This window comes from Aptenodytes forsteri, unplaced genomic scaffold, assembly GCF_000699145.1.
Source record: "Aptenodytes forsteri isolate BGI_AS27 unplaced genomic scaffold, ASM69914v1 Scaffold242, whole genome shotgun sequence".
In the NCBI taxonomy this organism is placed as follows: domain Eukaryota; kingdom Metazoa; phylum Chordata; class Aves; order Sphenisciformes; family Spheniscidae; genus Aptenodytes; species Aptenodytes forsteri.
In genome coordinates, this window is record NW_008795253.1 from 3,556,555 (window position 1) to 3,578,074 (window position 21,520).

Consider the following 21,520-nt stretch of genomic DNA (forward strand, 5'->3'; position numbering starts at 1 on the left):
TTTTATTTCTAGTTGTACCCATGGAAGAACAGAGTTGCAGTACAGTTTCATTGATGACTTTTAATGTTTTCTGACACTCTTCTCTGTACAATTCTTTGACTCTGTGAACTCCAGCTGCTATTTCGTGTAACACTTTGGAAATTTCCATGTGTAATTTTATAAACTGTTTCTATTTAGATTTAATACTGGGAATAAAGAAGAATGTCATGATGATATGTTTATCAAATATTGTCAATATTTAGCAGAAGAGGCTGTGCACTAGTACTGTGTAAAAGAAATTTGTAAAATAGGCCATAAAACAATGGTGGTGTTTTTGGAAGAAATTGTCCCAGAATAACTGACTTGTTGATGTAAAGCTTCTTCTTAAAGAATTTAAAGCTTCTTCCCACTTGATTAGAAGTATTTAATGTCCAGACTTCACAGTGTAGTGATTGGCAAAATGTCTATTATTAACAACTCATTGAAGATGGCGAAACAGTAAGTAAATACAAAGAAAATGAAAGTTCTGTCACCACCTAGAGGTTTACATTTTGATTTATTTTAGTCACAAACTAGTATAGTAGTGAGGGGGTGTGCATTCCTGTTTTCCTTTAAAGAGATTTTAGTTATAAAAACATATTTCAGATTTTGTAAAAAAAAAAAAAGAAGAGACATCTCTGAACTTCTGTTTATTCTCTCTTAAAAAAATGTCCATAGGTTGATATACTTTGCATAAACAATACATTTTAGTCTAAGTAAATTTCTACTTGTGTGGTGAAACTCTTTATCAGAGCATTGGTTTTCAAATCCACCATTCCATTCAATTTCTGGCTGGAAATGGGAAAAAAAACAAAAAATATTTGGTTATAAAAATACATCTAGTTGAATGACATTTTTATTTTTTTTCTCTTCAAAAGCATGAAGGAGTTGGTTTAGATTGGCTTGTTTGTTTTAACTTTAGAAGTCTGGGAGGTACAGGGAAGAAAAGGTTCCCTTTGAAGACGGAGAGGAAAAAGGATCCAAGACAGATTTGGATATATTCCATGCCACCGGTTTTACTACAACTCTGTTAATGCGGCAGCATGCTGATTAGTAACATATAATTAAAAGTGCCACTGCACATCTCTTCCAGCTAATGAACACAGTGTTCAGTTCCTTTTTTGTTTGTTTATTTATTTGGCAAAAGGAACTAGTTTTCCTTGCAGATACTTGATTTTTTAAGCTTGTTTCTTTGCACAGACAAATACCACACACACACGTTCTACCAGCACATACAAGAAATGTGATTTTAGCTGAATAAACCCACACATTTCAACTCCAAGGTACAAATATTTAGGAATAATTTCAGATCACCTATATAAGATATTTCAATTCACTGAAATGCCTTATGTCACTGTCAATTAATATTTGTTACTACATCTCTTGTTCTGGTTACAAATGCGCACAAAGAATTACCTGTGAAAAACGCTGAAGCTGCAGCGACACTGAGTTATCTCAATTTTATAATTGTCTTCCATTAAACAGATTATTGAATGCCAACAAGATCAATTGCCTGCGAGTTGATGCTTTTCAAGATCTGCACAACTTGAATCTTCTTTCTTTGTATGACAACAAGCTTCAGACCATTGCAAAAGGCACCTTTTCACCCCTACGTGCAATTCAGACCTTGTATGTATGCTCGTTTATGGTTGTCTTTAGTATGACTTCATATTCTACAGGGTACTAAAAATATCGGGAACTGCTGAGACCAAAGGGAAATAATGTGTGAAATTATCATTTTTTTCTTCATGAAAGGCATTTGGCTCAGAACCCATTTATCTGTGACTGCCATCTGAAGTGGCTGGCGGATTATCTTCATGCAAACCCCATTGAGACCAGTGGTGCCCGTTGCACCAGCCCCCGCCGTCTGGCAAACAAAAGGATCGGCCAGATCAAAAGCAAGAAATTCCGCTGCTCAGGTAATTTTCTTAGTTCAGCTGCCATTTTTCTTTTATTGGCAAAAAAAGTGGTTATAGACGTTCTAATGAAGGCAGCTGGCTCTCTATGGAATTCTTAAACATTGCAGAATCTTTTTTAGTTCTTTGACTGAAGGGAGGGAAATCGTGGAAGTCATAGACTATGGGATCACGGAACATTACTATAGTTAGCATATTTGGCACTATTTCTGAGTAGCATTAAATCTAACAAACGAAATGCAATATATAATACTTCAGAATGAAATGCTAAAGTTATTCACTACAAGTATCACCAACATAAATCATTTTGTAAAATTTCCACAAGGCTCTGGAGTATGTGAAAGATCTAAAATTTTCTAGCTAAATATGGAAACATGACATTCATTTTATACAGGGAGCTTACCTCATACTGAAATTTACTGTTTTCTTTTTCTAATCTTATTCCATTTCCTACTTACATTTCTCTAAATCCTAACTTTTGTCATATGGTATCCAGCTGTTCCAGGTGCATTTCACATTCTACAATTTATTCAGTCTCAAGTGCAAATACCAGATGAGAACTGTTCGTTATCCATGTTCCGGATACATTTATGACTATTCACACTTTGTTGTTTATCAGCTCTCGTTGTGAATACACATTTTTTCACTTAATTATCTGTAGTTAACTGTAGTCCATACTTAATCTAATAAAACTCATTCTTTGCTTGCTGACATTCAGGTGCATCTTCTATTTTTTTTTCTCTTTATTTAGCTAAAGAACAGTATTTCATTCCAGGTAGGTTTGGCTCTGCAGTAAGATTGACTAACTGCAGATACTCTCTCCCTTTCCCCAAAAAAGCAAAGTTTGTTATAGCTTTTAGGAAACTGATGCATGTGTATTAACATTAGTCAATACCTGTAGCTAGACATAGTTTTCCTTTGTAGATTACTAGTAGTTCTGTTTTCTGAACATAAGAGCTTAGCATGCAGCTCCATTTACTTTTTTTGTCTTACAAATTTGCACACAACCTACCAAAATTATACCTCTACTTAAATTATTTAGAAGGTTGCACCTGCTAGTTCATATTTCGATTGACACCTTTACTTACCTTGTACCTTGCCTTTCTGCCACTACTGTTTTTAAAATGTAGCTCCTGAGCTGCTTTTAAACACAGGAAACCATACTACCATCAAAGAGCTAGTACAACTTTAAAAAAATAAACATTTTACAAATGAACATTTTCTTGCCTTGCTTTCATGCTCTACACTGGCTGCAGCTACTGCTTGCTCACCCTCCTTGCGTTTACGAATTCACAGTGGAATGCTTGGAAAAGAAAGCTGATATTCTTCATTAAAGGCATTCTGTGGTCACATGCATACAATGAACCAAAAATGCTTTCCATTAAAGAAAATACGACTTTAGAGTTGGGGTGAAACAGCAATTTACACACCGCTTTAAGCTACAATAAGTCTATGATATTTTCACAAAAGATTTACTGATGTTGGCCCTAGCTCTTTGAAATATTTTTCTTTATTTATTTTACCTGGCTTGTCAGGTGTGTGCACTGATTTCTTAATAGAAAAAAAACAATGATGCACTTGCATTATGTTCCTAACAGATTATAAATGATTGATTGGCAAAATAAACAAGGGAATAATTAATCTATTGATGAATTACAGTATGTGATTTGCAAGGAGGGTTTTCTACCATAGCTTAATATCTAAAAAAAATCTACAATAATTGATTATGACACCAGTGCACTTGTTCTTTCAAGTACTACAGGTATATTGTCATTCTGCAGTGGTCTTTGTCTTTTAAGCTGGTATGTTTAACAGCTCTTCTCCTAATGCTGTGTGATATATCACTTAAATTTGCGGTAATCATGTGAAGTTCTTCATGCCCTCATACTAATATGTTGGTTTGAATATGAAGAAAAGATGAAATACAAAATAAGGCAGCAATTTGTCAGCATTGGCAGCCGCGAAAATGTGTTTTAAAGCAGCATAAAACAGAGGGGGATTCAATTTCTCAAACCTGTAGTACCGCTCAATTCCTTAATGAGTAGAACAGCTGTATTCCTGCCACAGAGTGACTTCCACTCAACCTTACCAGCACAACTTTTGTCTCTGAGTTAGAAGTGTTTTCTTGCCAGCAAATGTCTTCACAGCCTGTTTATAATATGGCCACACATGCAGTTTAGTATTTTGTTCATGTACCCTTTAAAAAATGCTATTCCTGAAAAAAAAAGAAGAAAAAGACTTAATCAAAAAGTGCCACAGACTTGCTTCTTGAAATACAGCTTCTGTGCTTTCTCTTTCTATCAGGTTATCAGGAAGATGCTGTATAAAATTATTTTAGTTGTTGAAGACCTTGTCCCTGAATATTTTAGTTGTTCACTTTAAACTGCTAACGGTGATTTACTCTGGATGCAGGAGGAAAAAAAATGTATTTGTAGCCTTGCTTATTGGATATTTAAAAGAGCTAAAAACACTTCTTTACACATCAGTAAATACTGTAAAAATGTTAGCATTTCTTTAAAAACTTAAATTTTTTTTATATTTGTTTTAAATATGTCATTGGGAGATCTTCCTCTGCAGATGCTAGGAAGTCTTAGTAGAATTTCATTATAGTCATTTGGAAGACTAAAGGTTATACAAGTATTAAATCATTAATTTGAAAAAATATCACTTGTCTGCTAGCTCATAGAAATATTCCATGTAGTTATATCATATGTGTTACTTAGACATCTACAAACGCTAGATAACATAATACGTGATGACTGTTGAGGTTTTTTTTCCTCCCCTGAGGAATCTGTTTCTCCTATGTTTCTTTGGTTTGTTAAGGTTTTAAGTGGCATAGCATGTGTATATGTTCAAGGGAGCAGCTTTTAAAGAGTACATTCAAAATAGTGAAGAATAATGCATGGGAGGCATTATCATCCTATATGAAATCTGTAATTAACCCCGAACTTTTCTTCATTTTTTGATGCCACTTAAAATGAATTATTCTTTCTCTCTGCTGACGATGGTACCCCTTAGCAACATCTTCTAATCACACTAAAGTTGAGTAGAGAACGTGAGAGCTTAGTTCATGTTTTTGTCTTAATTGGGATTACTCTGTCTTTCTTTCCTTCTTGGCTATCTTTACTTTTGCAGGAGTTCACCATTTTGGCTGTAAGTAAAGTTCAGTGTCTGAGCTAAATCACAATGTACCTCCCAGCCCTGATGCACCTTCTACTAGTCTCAGTCTTTGTCCAAGAAGAACCCACAGGTCCTTTCAGCTTCTCTTTGTTTTCTTTGTCACCCACCCTCAGTTCCTTACTGGATGTTTTCTCCTGATATGTTTAGGACGTTTTCTTTGACTGACTCTGGGAAATGGTGGAGGAAACTTTCAATGTGGTTCATTTTTTTTGTACTTTTTATTTAATCTGTGACAGTAATACTGTTACTGTGGCACTGGACATTCAGTAATAAGAATGCCATGTCATGTAAGCAAGTATTAAACTTCAGATGCTTCTGTAACTTATACCTACTCCTTCCTCTTTTCCCTTGCTCTTATCCTTGGCCTAATGGATGCAGTTTTGATAATGTAGCGAGATTTTCTGTTGTGCTTGATCTAACCATGTGGTTGTGAGGTATGAGTAAAACATGGTTCTGTCAAGCACCATGGAACGTCACGCAGCTTTCTACAGCATGGCAAGCTGCTGAGGCTTAAGTCAGGATCACACATTTTTTAAATTAAAGCTGAAAACAGGGCTTTCAATCTTACATGTTTGAGATGATGTGGAGTATGGAGACTATGAACAAAAAATCACAGAGGTTAATGAAGTCCAGTCAACAATACAAATTTGTAACAAGAGAAAGAGAAAAGGTGGCATTCAGGATCTATTTATTCTTGATAGAGAGAAAGAAAATAAATTCTAAAAAAATCAGTGGCATTTGTGTGATTAGCTATGAACAAAGCTAGATTGGCTGACAACATAATCAGCAGAAAGTACAGCTGTGAAAAGCTCAAGTTAATGTTATCCTGTTATGTGAAGTTGGTCACAGTTTCTTTTTCCAGCATATCTTAAGCCCCTATATTTAACCCTCTCTTGAAGCCCTTGTGTCTGTTCAGTATCACAAAGTTTATCATACATTTCCCAAGTTGCCCACCCATTATCTGCATTGCAGACATCTTTTCAGCCTTCTCACAAGAAGCAAATCTTATACTTTATTGACTCAGTATCTGTATTTTGACTTGACTCTTCCACAGGCACTGAAGATTACAGATCGAAATTAAGTGGAGACTGCTTTGCAGATTTGGCTTGCCCTGAGAAATGTCGCTGTGAAGGGACCACAGTGGACTGCTCCAATCAGAAACTCAACAAAATTCCTGATCACATCCCCCAGTACACAGCAGAGTTGTAAGTTGAACCCATAATGAAACATTATTTGCTTATGGAAAAACTAACTAAAATTTTCAAATATAAAACCACAGCTTTATTGTTTTGAACAGTAAAAATTAAGTGTAACCTCTGTGGTGCACTTCAAAGGACTAGATATTAACAAAAATTATTTATGCATCATTTCAGTACCGTGTAGCCTTAAAAACTTATGCTAAATAAATAAGGTAACTATTCTATGTTTCTAGTTCTCCAGTACATGAGCTACCCTCTTGGATTTTTTTGAAAGGTAGTGGGGTTTATTTTGCTTTTAATTTTAACTACAAGAGCAAGTAGGACATCCAGAAACCAGGTGTCTGTCTTAAAAAGTGCTACCTAGGTGTTTAATAAAACGGAGCTGATTCTTCTTGTGCAAAGCACACATTATGTGTGTCAGGCAGGAGACCAGAGGAAGATAAAGCAGACAAACAAGACAGAGTTGGGTTAAAAAGATGAGGTAATAACATAATGAACAGAGATGAGCAGAAAAGAAGTCACAGATTATTACTTGCTTAATAAGTGCCATATGGGAATGATTTATAGGCATTACAACTGACGTGGTCTTCAAGGAGGGATTGAAAAATAAAATTAAGACAGCTTTACAAGGTTTTCCCATGCGCAAAGCATAGTATGAAAGGGAATGCAGAGATGCTTGAAGGATCAGCAGAAAGGCAGGAGATGAAAGTAGCCATCATTGGCAGAGCAAAGGTGGGAGGAAATAGCTGTTTTTCCTAGGAGATTCAGTGTAAAGAACAAGGAAGAATGTTGAGGGGCAAAAGAGAGGGACTTTGATTTGATGTAGAAAAGTGGGGACAGAGATGTACTGTGATCAAGTTGTGACCCACAGGGGTGAGATGAGCAACAGCGTGGTACATCTCTTAAAAGATAATCAGTCTGCAGCTGGCATCAAAGCAACAGTACAGCAGTGAAGGTATGAAATACTGAGACCATAGTTAAGGATTTTGTATATCTGGACAGTAAAAGGAATTTGAAATGGAAATATTGTGTAAATAGAGATGGAGATTTTTGTCTGTCTTTGAGCTGGGGGAGGGAGTTAAACTTGGTGATGTTCTAATTACAAGTCTGAGTGGTAATTCTAGTTGTGCCCAGAATGATGGCAAATTCAATTGAAAAAGAGGCATATGTGGTAAAAGCAAAGCTCAGCTTTTGGCCATGTTCATGCTGTTGATTTACTGTTCATAAAGTAGTGCCAGGGAAGAAAAAATTGATACGCAGTCTTGGGTAAAGGGAGATAGATTTCAGTGGAGAAATACATTTTTTTTTTCCACATAGGATTTGCTAGGGATACAATATAGAGGGTGAAGAACCAAGAAGGAGGGAAAAAGAAAGAAGATTTTAGTGTGGAGGAAGGTCCACAAGAAGACAGAAAACACTCATCAAATGTATATAATGTTATGCTATAATATTTTGAGATAAAATTACTAGAATTGAAGAATAAAAACTGATGGAGTGGATAACAGGTTAAAGTGTAGGAGGAGATCATAAAGTAATGAGTGTAAAAATCATAGTTACTGAACCAAGAGATGAGAAATGGAGTTGTTGAAGTGACAAGCATGCATTGTCTTGATTCTTAGCAGGATTCATGTTTAATTTTCTCTCCTCTGAAGAAATAATAATCTTAATCTAGTATTTTAATTGTTGTTTTTCACATTCATTTATTTACATGTGGAAGGTAAACTGTCAAGTGTTTTCCTTCTATAATTATGATTCATACATATTAATACAGAAGAAACAATTAAATCATCAAGCCTCATCTGCTGTGTATCCTAAACTCTCAAATTTCAGTCAACAAAAAAATTGGGTTTGACTAAAGCATAATTCATGTTTGGTTACAGCACTTCTTTCAGAAAACATCCAGTCTTGTTTGAAGGTATCAGTGGATTAAAAATCCACCATTTCCCTGGGAGCGTTGCAGAAGTTAATCATTTCCCTTCACTTCTATTAAAATCTTTTAAAATGGGAACTTTTACTTCCAGATGGAATCCGCCTGTCTTCAGTTTCCATCGTTGCTTCTTTTATATTTTTTGCAGTTAAAGAGCCCTTTTCTGGCTCTTTATCCAAGTAAGATGGTCTTAAACTGTAACAAAGTCTCTATTCAACCTTCTTCTTGATAAACTGTACAGATTGTTCTTCAAGTCTTTTGATGTAATAAAAATTTCAACAGCCTTGCAAGTATTCTAGAGGGGATAGAGGAATTATTTCTGCATTTTTTTACTTCATCTAAAAATCCAATTGCTCTAGCTAAATACACTCTTCTGGTATTTGCCTCACCGATGCAGAAGTTACAGCTCTGTCTCTTGTTTCCTCCTATTATTCCTGGTCTTTGATGCACTGCCTTTGTTGCTCCTCTTGGGACTTCCCAGTCTAATTCTAGGGCCACTCTGTGATTTCCATTTCACAACATTTACTGGCATATATGAGAAGAGCAGCTAGTTAGCCTTTCTTTTCTTTTACCCCCCAAATTTGAGATAAAGATACTTGTTAGAGTCAAATGACATTGATGCTTCTATAACAGTGATGAGGAAGGCTAGATTATTTTCTGCAGCGTGTTGTTTGGAGCTGAGACTCAGCTTGGAAACGAAGATCAAAAGTGAGGAGAAGAGTATTGATTGTGTAGATTGCAACAGTAATAATATCACATCAAAAAACCTATTTCTTCAGAGTCATCATTTTTAAAAAAATCTGAAGGTAATAATACAGTTCAAGACAGATACTTAATTGTAAAAGGTGAAAAAACTTATAAATGAGCCAAGTGCTGTTCTAACTATTTCTATTTTGTTGCTTGCTCACAGTCTTCCAGAAAACCAGTGAAAGATCTGTCTGATCTGCCATTGAAGTATTTGAAATAAAGTACAAGCCTGTAAATGCGCCCCAGAAATAAAATATTTTTCAGGTAGCATTCTAATATATAGGAAAATTCAGGAAGCATTTGATAAATCACTTAAACCAGAGTCCCCAGGAGGAACGCTAAATAAAAACAATTTCAGTCTTATATGTTCAATTTTTGTAATGATTTTACAGTAGCTGTAAAATCCTAACAAGATAGTTTTCAAAAGCATGAATATGACTGCCGTACATAGCCTTCCAGAAAGGTTCAGCTTTTGTACCAAAACATGCAAATATCTTTCCCATTGTGTTAATAAAACAGGAAAAAGCATCAAATAAAACAGAGAAACAGAGTATAACAGAATATCAGATGCTTCTTTGTTTACTTTTTTGTTTTGAGAATGACATTTCAGTACTTTGCTCTGAATAAACAAGATACAAGTATTTTTAAGATCCTTTTCATGATCCAGTGATTGCAGGTAACAACTATCATTATTGTCTTTACCAGTAAAGAGCACTGGGCTCAAAAAATAATTATATTAAGATCCAGAAGGAAGATACCACCACATCTGTTAATTTTTGAGTCATCTGTAATAATTTTGATTCCTCTGTGTGTGGTATCACTTACCATGATAATAGAATGAAAACTTCTTGCACAAGTATTTAACAGTTCCAGATCTAAAGCCAGCAAATTCCAGCCATAGAAATGCCATGTGATCCATGTAGTCATTCCTCTGACCACAAACCCATAATTTGTAACTCTTGACATCCTTTTATTTGTGGATCTACCCTCAGTGATGATGCATGATTTGTGATATCACCATATATACAAAGTTAAAGAGAAGATATGATTTGTGCTACAGTTTTAACCAAACACAATACAGTGATTCGACCCATGCTTCTTTTCCATCAGAGAAGTATGGAGAAACTTCTCAAATACTGAAAATCTTCAAAACACACGGAAAATTCTTAAAATTGTTCTGTAATATTGATAGTAAAATAAGACTAGTTTAAATAAAATAAAAATTCAAATTCTACATCTGACATTAGGTAGGACTAATTAGCACCACAAATACAAGATTGAGGAATAACCAGGAAATAGTTCAAGAGAAAAGGCTATGGTGGTGTTATCATACCTATGAAAGATGAAGGAGTGCCATTGGGCGCTGCTACAAATGTCATTTTGGGATGTATGTACAGGAGTGTAGTATGTAAGTTATATGAAATAATTATTTTACTGTACTTTACAATATTAAAATATCAGCAGGAATACTGTGTCAAGGACTTCACTTTTCAAGATGGATATGGATCACTTGGAAAAAATTTCAAGGAGAACAAGAATCATCTAGAAAAGAAGACTTCCGAGGAAAAACTGAAAAGATTGAATGCATTTGTATGAAGGAAACTTGAGGGAGAGACAAAGTAAATTATTTTTAATATGTAAAAGGTTGTTGCGAAGCAGAAAGGATCAAATTGTTTGTCTTTTTCAATGGGGTTAGAAATGTTTGCAGTAGAGCACAGCAAGGAAGAATTATTAGAATCAATAAATGTTTTCACAAACAAGTCATTCTTCTAGACAATATAGCACTTGAAAAGTATTTGAAAATGTCAGCATTTATAGAACACATGGTGCTTCCGTTGTTGATGGACAGAGAAAAAAAGGCTGTTTTCAATGATGATGTAACTTTTTTAATTGACACTGTGAAAAAATTCATTTGATACGGTCCCACTAAAAATCACATTAAGTCATCCAGCTGATTTTCAGAGGTGGTAGCATCTTTTGACATTCATGTTCCTTGTACTTCAGTGTGATATACAAATGTTCCGTATATATCCAAAAAAACTCTTCCTGCCTTCTCTCAGTTTAGTTCCGTGCTGAAACTATTGTACAGCCATACCTTCAGATTTACAACCTTAATTTCCCTTCTGGCTATCATTGAGAATAAGCAGGAAGAAAGGATGAACGAGCAGCTCTCTTTTATTTTCTAGGGTTTTTTTTAATCTTGTCTTGCAATAAGGAAATTCTGAAAAGCACTCTGCATTTAGATTTATGCTGAATTTCGTTTCACAGTGATCTTGTCAGTGATCTCTTTTCCTTCCTATTTAAGATCTCTAAATAAAAGCTGGACAGACTCCCTTCCTTCATATGATGATTCCATTAAAACATATAAGGAATCCAAGGCTCATAATTTCCGTTTTCTTTTCAAGAGAGAAAATAGGGAATACTGGGTCAGTGCAAATATTTTTTTAAATATAGATGGTCCCCTACCCTAGCAGCTGCTAAAGGTATACTATGCTGGAACAGCCTTGCTTTTTACAAACAAGTCATTCTTCTAGACAATATAGCACTTGAAAAGTATTTGAAAATGTCAGCATTTATAGAACACATGGTGCTTCCGTTGTTGATGGACAGAGAAAAAAAGGCTGTTTTCAATGATGATGTAACTTTTTTAATTGACACTGTGAAAAAATTCATTTGATACGGTCCCACTAAAAATCACATTAAGTCATCCAGCTGATTTTCAGAGGTGGTAGCATCTTTTGACATTCATGTTCCTTGTACTTCAGTGTGATATACAAATGTTCCGTATATATCCAAAAAAACTCTTCCTGCCTTCTCTCAGTTTAGTTCCGTGCTGAAACTATTGTACAGCCATACCTTCAGATTTACAACCTTAATTTCCCTTCTGGCTATCATTGAGAATAAGCAGGAAGAAAGGATGAACGAGCAGCTCTCTTTTATTTTCTAGGGTTTTTTTTAATCTTGTCTTGCAATAAGGAAATTCTGAAAAGCACTCTGCATTTAGATTTATGCTGAATTTCGTTTCACAGTGATCTTGTCAGTGATCTCTTTTCCTTCCTATTTAAGATCTCTAAATAAAAGCTGGACAGACTCCCTTCCTTCATATGATGATTCCATTAAAACATATAAGGAATCCAAGGCTCATAATTTCCGTTTTCTTTTCAAGAGAGAAAATAGGGAATACTGGGTCAGTGCAAATATTTTTTTAAATATAGATGGTCCCCTACCCTAGCAGCTGCTAAAGGTATACTATGCTGGAACAGCCTTGATACCTGGGCAGAAAAGATCAGTATCCAGCTAGTATTTGTTGCTCATTGTATACCTTCTTGTAGCATTACAAAGCAGCATTTAATGCTTCCTTACGCAATTTCTGTGTGTTAGGTGGAGTGGTCTGAAGTTAAACGATGGTCAGAGAAGTGTTTTTAAATTCTTGGGAAGACCTATGCAGTGTGTTTCAGTCCCTATTCAAAATAAGCATTGAGCATAAAGTAATTATTTCATTCTTGCAAATAGTGTTCTGTGAGCACCACCAGATGTCTGGCAGACCCCACCTGATACCCTTTAAAGAACAGTAAACTAATCTTCAGTGGTTTATATGTGCTTCTTAAAGATTTTTATTTATAAGTTGCCATGGAATCCTTCCTTAGTTACATTTTTGTTTTTCTTCCCTTAAAAGAAAAATTAAAAACATCATCTTATATTTCCCTGCAGTTTTAGTTGTATGATATTTTGTGATCTGGTTTTGATTCTGTATGTCTTATGTATGCCTAAGTTTAACTAATGAGAATGTTCATTCACAGGAATTACCAGAATTAGAAATGTCAGAATATACGGAATTGTTCTTCAGCTACCAGTTGAATACCAGCTATTCAGTTAAACCAGTCTGAAAAGCTTACTTAGTGTGGAACATTCTGTACCAGTGCCTGAATATTTTTTTCTGAAATTGATGTTATTTCTTGTAGGCGACTAAATAACAACGAATTTTCAGTCCTGGAAGCTACTGGAATCTTTAGGAAACTTCCTCAGCTGCGTAAAATGTAAGTGCAACTTCAGTGACCTTGTCTATTCAGATAGCACATTAGCTCCTTGCTGTGTTTCTCCAGCTTTCTTAGTTCTTATCTATAAAAGATTCAGTATATTCTAATCAAAAATCAAGAATGAGTTTAATTTACTCACTGAGGTAGATCAGAGTTGGCAGCTCTTCTCTATGGGACTAGGCACTGCCAGTAACAACTTCTCATGGTGTCTAGCTCCAGCACCTTCACTGCAGTGTCCAGCCAGCTGGTCTGTTACACAGCCACAGCAGGGAGCTCACAGTATAAGCTGCTCAAAAAAGGTTCCAGTAATCTTTTGTAACTTCCCGTACTACTCCCTGACCAGGCAATTTTGCCTCTTTCAGCACATTCAAGACATGCCTTTGATTCTGTGCTTCATTAAATTGTCATTAGATGAGGGGAATATAAAAATTAAATGACTGAGAAAAAAAAAGATGTGATAGTTCATCCATGTAAGTCCATGTTCACAGTTCATGTTCTAAGAGGAGTTTATAACCTTACCAGTTGCAGTTGTTACTAAAAATAAATCTATGAAAAGCTTTTCTTTCGCTTATGTAAAAGACATATTTGAGGGTAGATCATTTAGTTAGACTTAGTGACTCTGTGCTCAATCTTTTCAGGATTAATTCCAAACATAAATAGTAAGTGAAGAAAAATGCAAGTAAAAATAGATCAGATTAATTAAAATTATGCACTGCTTTTTGAATGTAGTCACCAAGTTACTACCATTTGTAAAAGGTCAGTCTAGATTACTAGTGACCAAAATCTCAAGGGGAGCAATAGTATTACTTAAACTATTGTTAGCCTTATGCAGATCCTTGCTGGCAGCTGTCATGATCATGATTAGTTAAATACTTATTACTGATTTTTTTATTTAGTAGACAAAGATTAAAAAAAAAAACAAAACAAAAAACAACTTTGCTTTTGATCTATCCACTTGAGTACATCTTGCCACTTCAGATTGGGCTGAGATACTTAAAAAAAGAATGTAGGAATGTCTGGCACAGCAGTGTTCTGGTGCTAATACCCAGTTTTCTTCATTCCTCAAGGATCTCCGATTAGCACTTTCTACAGCTACAGAGTGCCTTTAAAATAAATAAAATACTTGATGTGGCGTACCTACACAAGCACACACACACACGCACACATATATCAGTTCTTCATATTTAAGAAAAACGGGGAAAAGGGAATATATTGTCAGTAATTACATATTTTCAGGCTATAGAGGTAGCTTAGTAAACATTTCATGTCATCTTTGCTGCTTTTTAGTTGAGGAGGTGTTCAAGACAAAAGAAAGAAAAGGAAGAATATTAATCAGTCGTAGTGTAGCTGTCTGCTGGAACTCCCAAGAGCTTTGAAATCTGGATAACTGAGGAGGAACAAAATTGAGAAAATGTTAATGAAAAGTTATAATTTTTAATAATACTGCTCCGTAACTTCCTAATATAGTTATCAGTTGTTACAACATTCTTCAATTTAGAGAATAGTAATAGTGACTGGTTAAGCATGACTGGAAAGCAGTGAGGTAGTGATGTTACAGAGACACCAATACCAGTGAATTCTGTATTTTTGTGGAGCTCATATTTCTTCTGGAGGTTCAAATAGGTGCAAAGGTCTTTCTGCACAGATGACATTGAAAAATTGGGGCCTAAATGTTTAATTGATTTGATGGTTCATCAGTAATAAAGCATGTGTATGCACTGCATCATTGATTAGCTATGCAACATGAATCCTTAAAATATCCCTGTGAAGTGGGTGAAGTAGTATCCATGTTACACCAGGAACAAGTAAGATTTTAGGAAACTAGGGGCTTGACATGGATAAGCCAGCTGAGATGAGAAATAATGAGTTTCTTGCTTCCAGTCTTGTGCAGCACCTTACAGGAGACTGACCAGCCCCACTGTGAAACTAAATGAAAGCAGTGATTGTATACTTCATCACAGGCAAGGTATACGTTAAATTACAGCTAGGCTAGAGATGAGTAGTCAGCACTCAAGATTAAGCCACAACTCCTTGTTTTCTGTGTCTTAGATAATGGCACCAATTCATTCTGGCAAGTGTATGAATTTTTGTTCTAACAAATAGAATCTTTCTTGATTTGAACAATTAAAGCGCTGTTCTAGAAGTTGCATCAAATAATGTTTGATTTTCTTCCCAACACCATTAATTCCATCAAATAAAAAGTTTTTAGCTTCACTTCATTTTACGTTGTCTCAGAGCATTTTTAAGAACTTTTTAAAAATCACTAGTGTGTTATAACAGTTTAGTGTGTAGATATGTACTTCTGTAATATGTATAAATAGTTATATGAAACAAACAAAACAAAAGGAGGCAAGAATAACATGAAAAATCTTTAAGAAATTGTGTGTTGTTGGGTATGTATGCTTTTGTATATATAGTACAGATACTACCCATTTGGGATGTAATTTCCATATTTCAACTAAAAACCATAAACACTAAATATTTTGGCAGTATTTTGGTCATTTTCCCACATTTTGATCTGCTTTGCATGCGAATTGCAGATAAATGAACTATCGTGCTTATAAAACCTCCTTTTTAACTAATGTCGTAAATGATTAACATTTCATTTACTGTTTACATTCACACATTCCATTTACATATGTTGCTGTTTATACTGTTTTCTTATATTTGTGTCTACCAAGATGTAATAAAGAAATCAGAGTGATTAGTTGTGCTGGTACTCACAGAGTATCATTTTGTTACTAATTTGTCTAATAATGCTACAAGGACTGGAGACATGAAAAAAATATACAGTCACTGACAACATTCAAAATTATGAAAAGATGTTCTCGTGTGGCAGCAGCACAGACTGGGCAATTGCCATTCTTTAAAAACATCTTCCAAAGATTGCTTTAAAAATCTTTACTTCTTTAGTTAGCAGGGCATTGAATTTTGCTTTTATTGGTTCGAAGTTGAACAATATATTTGTTACTTTTGAACAGTAAGTCAGTATTTTCTTGATTTGAACACAATTAAAGCTGTTCTAGAAGTTGCATCAAATAATGTTTGATTTTCTTCCCAACACCATTAATTCCATCAAATAAAAAGTTTTTAGCTTCACTTCATTTTACGTTGTCTCAGAGCATTTTTAAGAACTTTTTAAAAATCACTAGTGTGTTATAACAGTTTAGTGTGTAGATATGTACTTCTGTAATATGTATAAATAGTTATATGAAACAAACAAAACAAAAGGAGGCAAGAATAACATGAAAAATCTTTAAGAAATTGTGTGTTGTTGGGTATGTATGCTTTTGTATATATAGTACAGATACTACCCATTTGGGATGTAATTTCCATATTTCAACTAAAAACCATAAACACTAAATATTTTGGCAGTATTTTGGTCATTTTCCCACATTTTGATCTGCTTTGCATGCGAATTGCAGATAAATGAACTATCGTGCTTATAAAACCTCCTTTTTAACTAATGTCGTAAATGATTAACATTTCATTTACTGTTTACATTCACACATTCCATTTACATATGTTGCTGTTTATACTGTTTTCTTATATTTGTGTCTACCAAGATGTAATAAAGAAATCAGAGTGATTAGTTGTGCTGGTACTCACAGAGTATCATTTTGTTACTAATTTGTCTAATAATGCTACAAGGACTGGAGACATGAAAAAAATATACAGTCACTGACAACATTCAAAATTATGAAAAGATGTTCTCGTGTGGCAGCAGCACGGACTGGGCAATTGCCATTTTTTAAAAACCTCTTCCAAAGATTGCTTTAAAAATCTTTACTTCTTTAGTTAGCAGGGCATTGAATTTTGCTTTTATTGGTTCGAAGTTGAACAATATATTTGTTACTTTTGAACAGTAAGTCAGTATCTTGAAATCTATGCAGTCTGCAGCATTTAACAGTTAATTTAGGGTATTCAAAAAAGAAAACATGTTTTTCTCTGTTTCTGTTAATGTGTGATAGAAACCTGAGCAATAACAAGATTACCGATATTGAAGAAGGAGCATTTGATGGAGCCTCTGGCGTGAATGAACTATTGCTCACTAGCAACCGCTTGGAAAGTGTTCGACACAAAATGTTCAAAGGACTAGAAAGTCTCAAAACACTGTAAGTGTAATTATTTGCATGGTTTTATTCTTCCCTTCTGCCAGGTATTTTTAAAGTAATATTCTGTCTGTCCTAAAAACTTTGATTTTGGAGGATTAGCTATGGATTATTCAAGCATATCTTAGTTTTTGTTCCTATTTTACAAAAAGTTATCATACGTTATATGAATTCTTTAATTATTTAATTATGGAAATAGGGTAGCTGAAATTCTTCGTTGTGGTTACTTGACTACAGAAATTACGAGTCCTCTAAAATGATGAAGCGGTTGAGAATGGGTAAACATCTAACTGCAGAAATGGAAATGGGAATAATCATCTGCTTCAAAGTAACAGAATTTTGTACAGGAATTACACATTTTACGTAATGGAGTCTGATTCAGTTCAGTGCAACCATTACTGGGAATTTTGCTAGAGGAAAAAATGATTCTGGTGGATATTGAAATGTGGGAAATTATTCTCTCCTAAGTAATTTTAATGTAATTTCAACAGTGAAGGGAGGAGTAAAAGCACTATAGCTTGAACTAATTTCATTCTTTCCATTAAGGCAGTTTAGCTCTTTCCACTCAAAAAAAGATGTTTATACAATCCACAGCTTCTTGGCCTTCTTCAGAGAGCCTGTTCTTCTGATCAGCAGAGCAGAGCCAAGATTAAATGGTCTTTGGGGCTTCAGCTGTCCATAGACGTTAGGTATTTTTAATAAATCAGGCCTATCATTTAAAGCTGCTAAAATTGTTAGAAGCAGCTATTCTTAGACAAGAGTGTGGGGAAAAAAATATTCATTTATTGATGGACAGGTAGGAAAACAGCAAACTTCAAAGCTCATATGATTTACAGAAATATGAGAGATTTTAGAATAGGCGTTTCTTGCTTAGTATTCTGAAATTTTTACTAAATCTTAGAGTCATGCTGAGGAGGAGTCAGGGTAGCCTGATTTCATTTAATTGAAACGCTTGAGAATGTAGTAGAAGTGGTTTATAGAATTTATCGTAAGAAAATTCAGGTTGAAGGGGCCTCAGGAGGAGGTCAGTTGGTACAACCTTCTGCTCCTTGTAAATAGCAGTTCTGGAGTCATTAGGTTGGAAACATGAAGAGGGGACTGCTGTGCATCTCTGATTTGGGGAATTTCAATCAATTTAATCTATTGTCAGTTAACAAACTCATAATTACTGATTCTGGTATTGAAAGAAAAAAAAACACAAATGCTTAGGGGAAACACCCCTTGCCTCTGTGAAACCTAGCCACCCACCTTTCTGTTTTCCAGTCCCCTCCACGCACACTGCACTCAGTCCCGTCAGTGAGGTGACAGGTGGCACAGGCGTCACTGCATTTGTGGTTCCTCCACTGGTAGCAGTCCTTTCGGAGTCATACCTCTCAGGCCCTGCTCAGGACACCACTTCAGCTCCAGCCCCTGCTCGGGCTAAGCTAAGAAATGCTGATCCTTCCTTTCTCAGGATGCTGAGGAGCAACCGCGTGAGCTGTGTGGGAAACGACAGCTTCACGGGCCTGAGCTCAGTCCGCCTGCTCTCGCTGTATGACAACCAGATCACCACCGTGGCACCTGGCTCCTTCGATACCCTGCATTCGCTCTCTACGTTGTAAGTCACGTTCGTGTTTTACCTTACCCAAGTTTAAACCTCTAACATTTTGGGGACATTTCTGTTAATGGTTTACTGTATAGTTTCACAGTGTGAGGTAAAGTTGAGGGAAATGAGTTCATAGAGGGATTTTTGAGAAAGTTTATTTTCTGGGTCATCTTGGACACATGAAGAGTGTGTTTTCATAGTGCCCTTAGATGCAGCATTAGACTGGTTTCCAGAATTGCCTGAGAAGGCAGGAAAAACATCCTGGTTGCCCCCCTTGCAGAAGCCCACTGATCTCAGCCAGGCTAGAAACCCACAATTTAGGTAGGCATCGCATGATCGCAGCTGGTCGAATCACCATGTTGTCTGTCCTTCTGCACTGTGCTGTCCGATTATTATCTTAAATTTTCTCTGCCTACTGAGAATCTTAATTCATACATGTTTTATAATGAAGCTTCAGTCTCATTTTCTATAAAAAGAAGCATCCCTTTTTTATTTAAATATGTTGTAATTTAAGGGAAGCGAAAACAGTGAGTGAAGCTGCCACTCAGTTTACTGAAGAAATGCTTTTTGTAGGTAGCATCAGTCAGGAAAGTACTTAATCCCCTTTTTACATAAAAAGTGACACTTTGCACCAAGTGACTAATTTGTGCATATTAAGGATGGCATGTTTATAAATAATGGAACTGTCAAGAGGTTTGTGCTGAAAGTACTGACTTCTAAAAGTAAATTCATTTCTATAACTGGCATGTAATCAACTTAGCTGTGACTTCAGGTAGGAAACTTATTCTCTGGAGCAAATAAAAGATGGAAATCTTGAGATGACAAATTAATGGAATAGCTGTTGTCAGGTTAAAGCTAATAATGTAAAGTAATCAGCCTTCATCTCTATATGAAGTTATTGCATTATCAGTACAGAATGGCTTGACAAGAAGTCAGGTCTTTGACAGTTTTAAATTATTTCTAAACAAGTTAATGAAGATTCACCACACAGAGCCTAAATTACAGCTTTCACCTATGTTTGTACATAGTATTGTTTGAAGAATGGTATTTAAGCTTAGCTTTTTGAAAATAGAAATAGAATACTTAGGACAAAAAAATGGTGTAATCTGAAGTAAACTTTCCTGTGGTTCTCAGAAACCTCTTGGCCAATCCCTTCAACTGCAATTGCCACCTCGCATGGCTTGGAGACTGGCTAAGGAAGAAACGCATTGTGACGGGGAACCCTCGCTGCCAAAAACCCTACTTCCTCAAAGAGATTCCCATCCAAGATGTGGCAATTCAGGATTTTACATGCGATGATGGTAAGAAAATTAATAGTTGAACTTTTTATAATTTCAGCTTTCATATGTATAGCTGCATGATTCCCATAGAACCCAAAGTGTTATGCTTTAAATAACTTAATTTGCGCTTCAATCTCAGCTTCTGCGTCAGTTTAAAAATCTTCCACCCATTTTTGGATGATCAGCAAGCACACAGCTATTGTATATATGTTTTCAAAAGTTTTTCTTGCCTATGTTCAGTACTGTAAATCAAAATTTAGAGGTAATATAAAAATTAAATAAATTGATCAAATGTTGTAGTTCAGATAAGAATATTTTCAAATGCTGATGCTTGAATCAAGTGCTCTTTTAGGTTACTTGATCAAATAATATGCCATTTTGCTTAGTTTGTGACTTCCTGAATGTCAGAATTCCCCTCAACGCTCAAAAAAAAGATGGCTGCTATTTTGCGTCTCTCTCATACGTGCTTCCATTTATTGCATTATTAGTTTGTCAATTTTCAAGGCTGTAACTTTTCTTTAAAGGGAATCTGTTTATTTTTAATAATTCGTTAATTTTGAAAATCAACATATATTTTGCTTTATTATCTTTCATTTTAAGTTTTGTTCTTTCTTAATGATCTTTTTTTCCATATAATAGCATTTTTCCTAGTGAAACAGCATTGTACTACATAAAGCGTCACTTGAAATGTAAATTCTTGGAGCGATGGTTTACAGAGATGACTTAAAGTTTTCCCTACCTAGAGATACCATAATATAGAAATATCATGTTTGCTTACGGGCATTCCAGATGGGATATTATTGCCAATACTGAAGTGACATTTGTATAGCAAGCTTAGCATCTCTTTGGTTTTATTAACCAGGAAATGATGACAATAGCTGCTCTCCACTGTCCCGCTGTCCTGCAGAATGTACTTGTCTAGACACAGTAGTTCGCTGCAGCAACAAAGGTCTAAAAGCTTTGCCTAAAGGCATCCCAAAAGATGTAACTGAACTGTAAGTGGCACACTTTTTTTCCTTTTATGAAAATCAATGTCAGATTCATATTGTCAGGTTCAAGAATGAGGGGAGAAGAAAATGAAGAATTGGATTCAGTAGATCAGTTGAAATTTATTAATATAGCACTTTATAGATATAAAGACTTGCACAGTATCTTGAGAAATTTGAGGTTAAGTTTGAATTAGCAGTGCCCTGTAAGTCCCAAAACACTCTAAGAACTGTTACTGAAAAGCTTTAAAAATATATGTATATAAAATTGTAATCACTCCCAGAATTTATAACCCCAACACTGAACCATCATATAACTGAACATGGATATCATAGAATCATAGAATGATGGAATGGTTTGGGTTGGAAGGGACCTTAAGGTCATCTAACTTCCAACCCCCCTGCCATGGTCAGGGACACCTTCCACTAGACCAGGTTGCTCAAAGCCCCATCCAACCTGGCCTTGAACACTTCCAGGGATGGGGCATCCACAACTTCTCTGGGCAACCTGTTCCAGTGCCTCACCACCCTCA

The 21,520-nt window shown here is 35.4% G+C and overlaps 1 protein-coding gene across 1 annotated transcript in view; it reads left to right on the plus strand.

The window, feature by feature from the left end:
* The window catches only part of SLIT2 (slit guidance ligand 2), a 282,933-nt gene that overhangs the window by 209,511 nt on the left and 51,902 nt on the right, over positions 1-21,520 (plus strand). Inside the window, exons 14-22 of the mRNA XM_009279136.1 lie at positions 1,504-1,647; positions 1,774-1,937; positions 2,686-2,709; positions 6,169-6,319; positions 12,950-13,024; positions 16,996-17,139; positions 18,590-18,733; positions 19,856-20,022; positions 20,864-20,996. Coding sequence (XP_009277411.1) covers positions 1,504-1,647; positions 1,774-1,937; positions 2,686-2,709; positions 6,169-6,319; positions 12,950-13,024; positions 16,996-17,139; positions 18,590-18,733; positions 19,856-20,022; positions 20,864-20,996 — 1,146 coding nt within the window. The remainder of the gene's footprint in view (positions 1-1,503; positions 1,648-1,773; positions 1,938-2,685; positions 2,710-6,168; positions 6,320-12,949; positions 13,025-16,995; positions 17,140-18,589; positions 18,734-19,855; positions 20,023-20,863; positions 20,997-21,520) is intronic.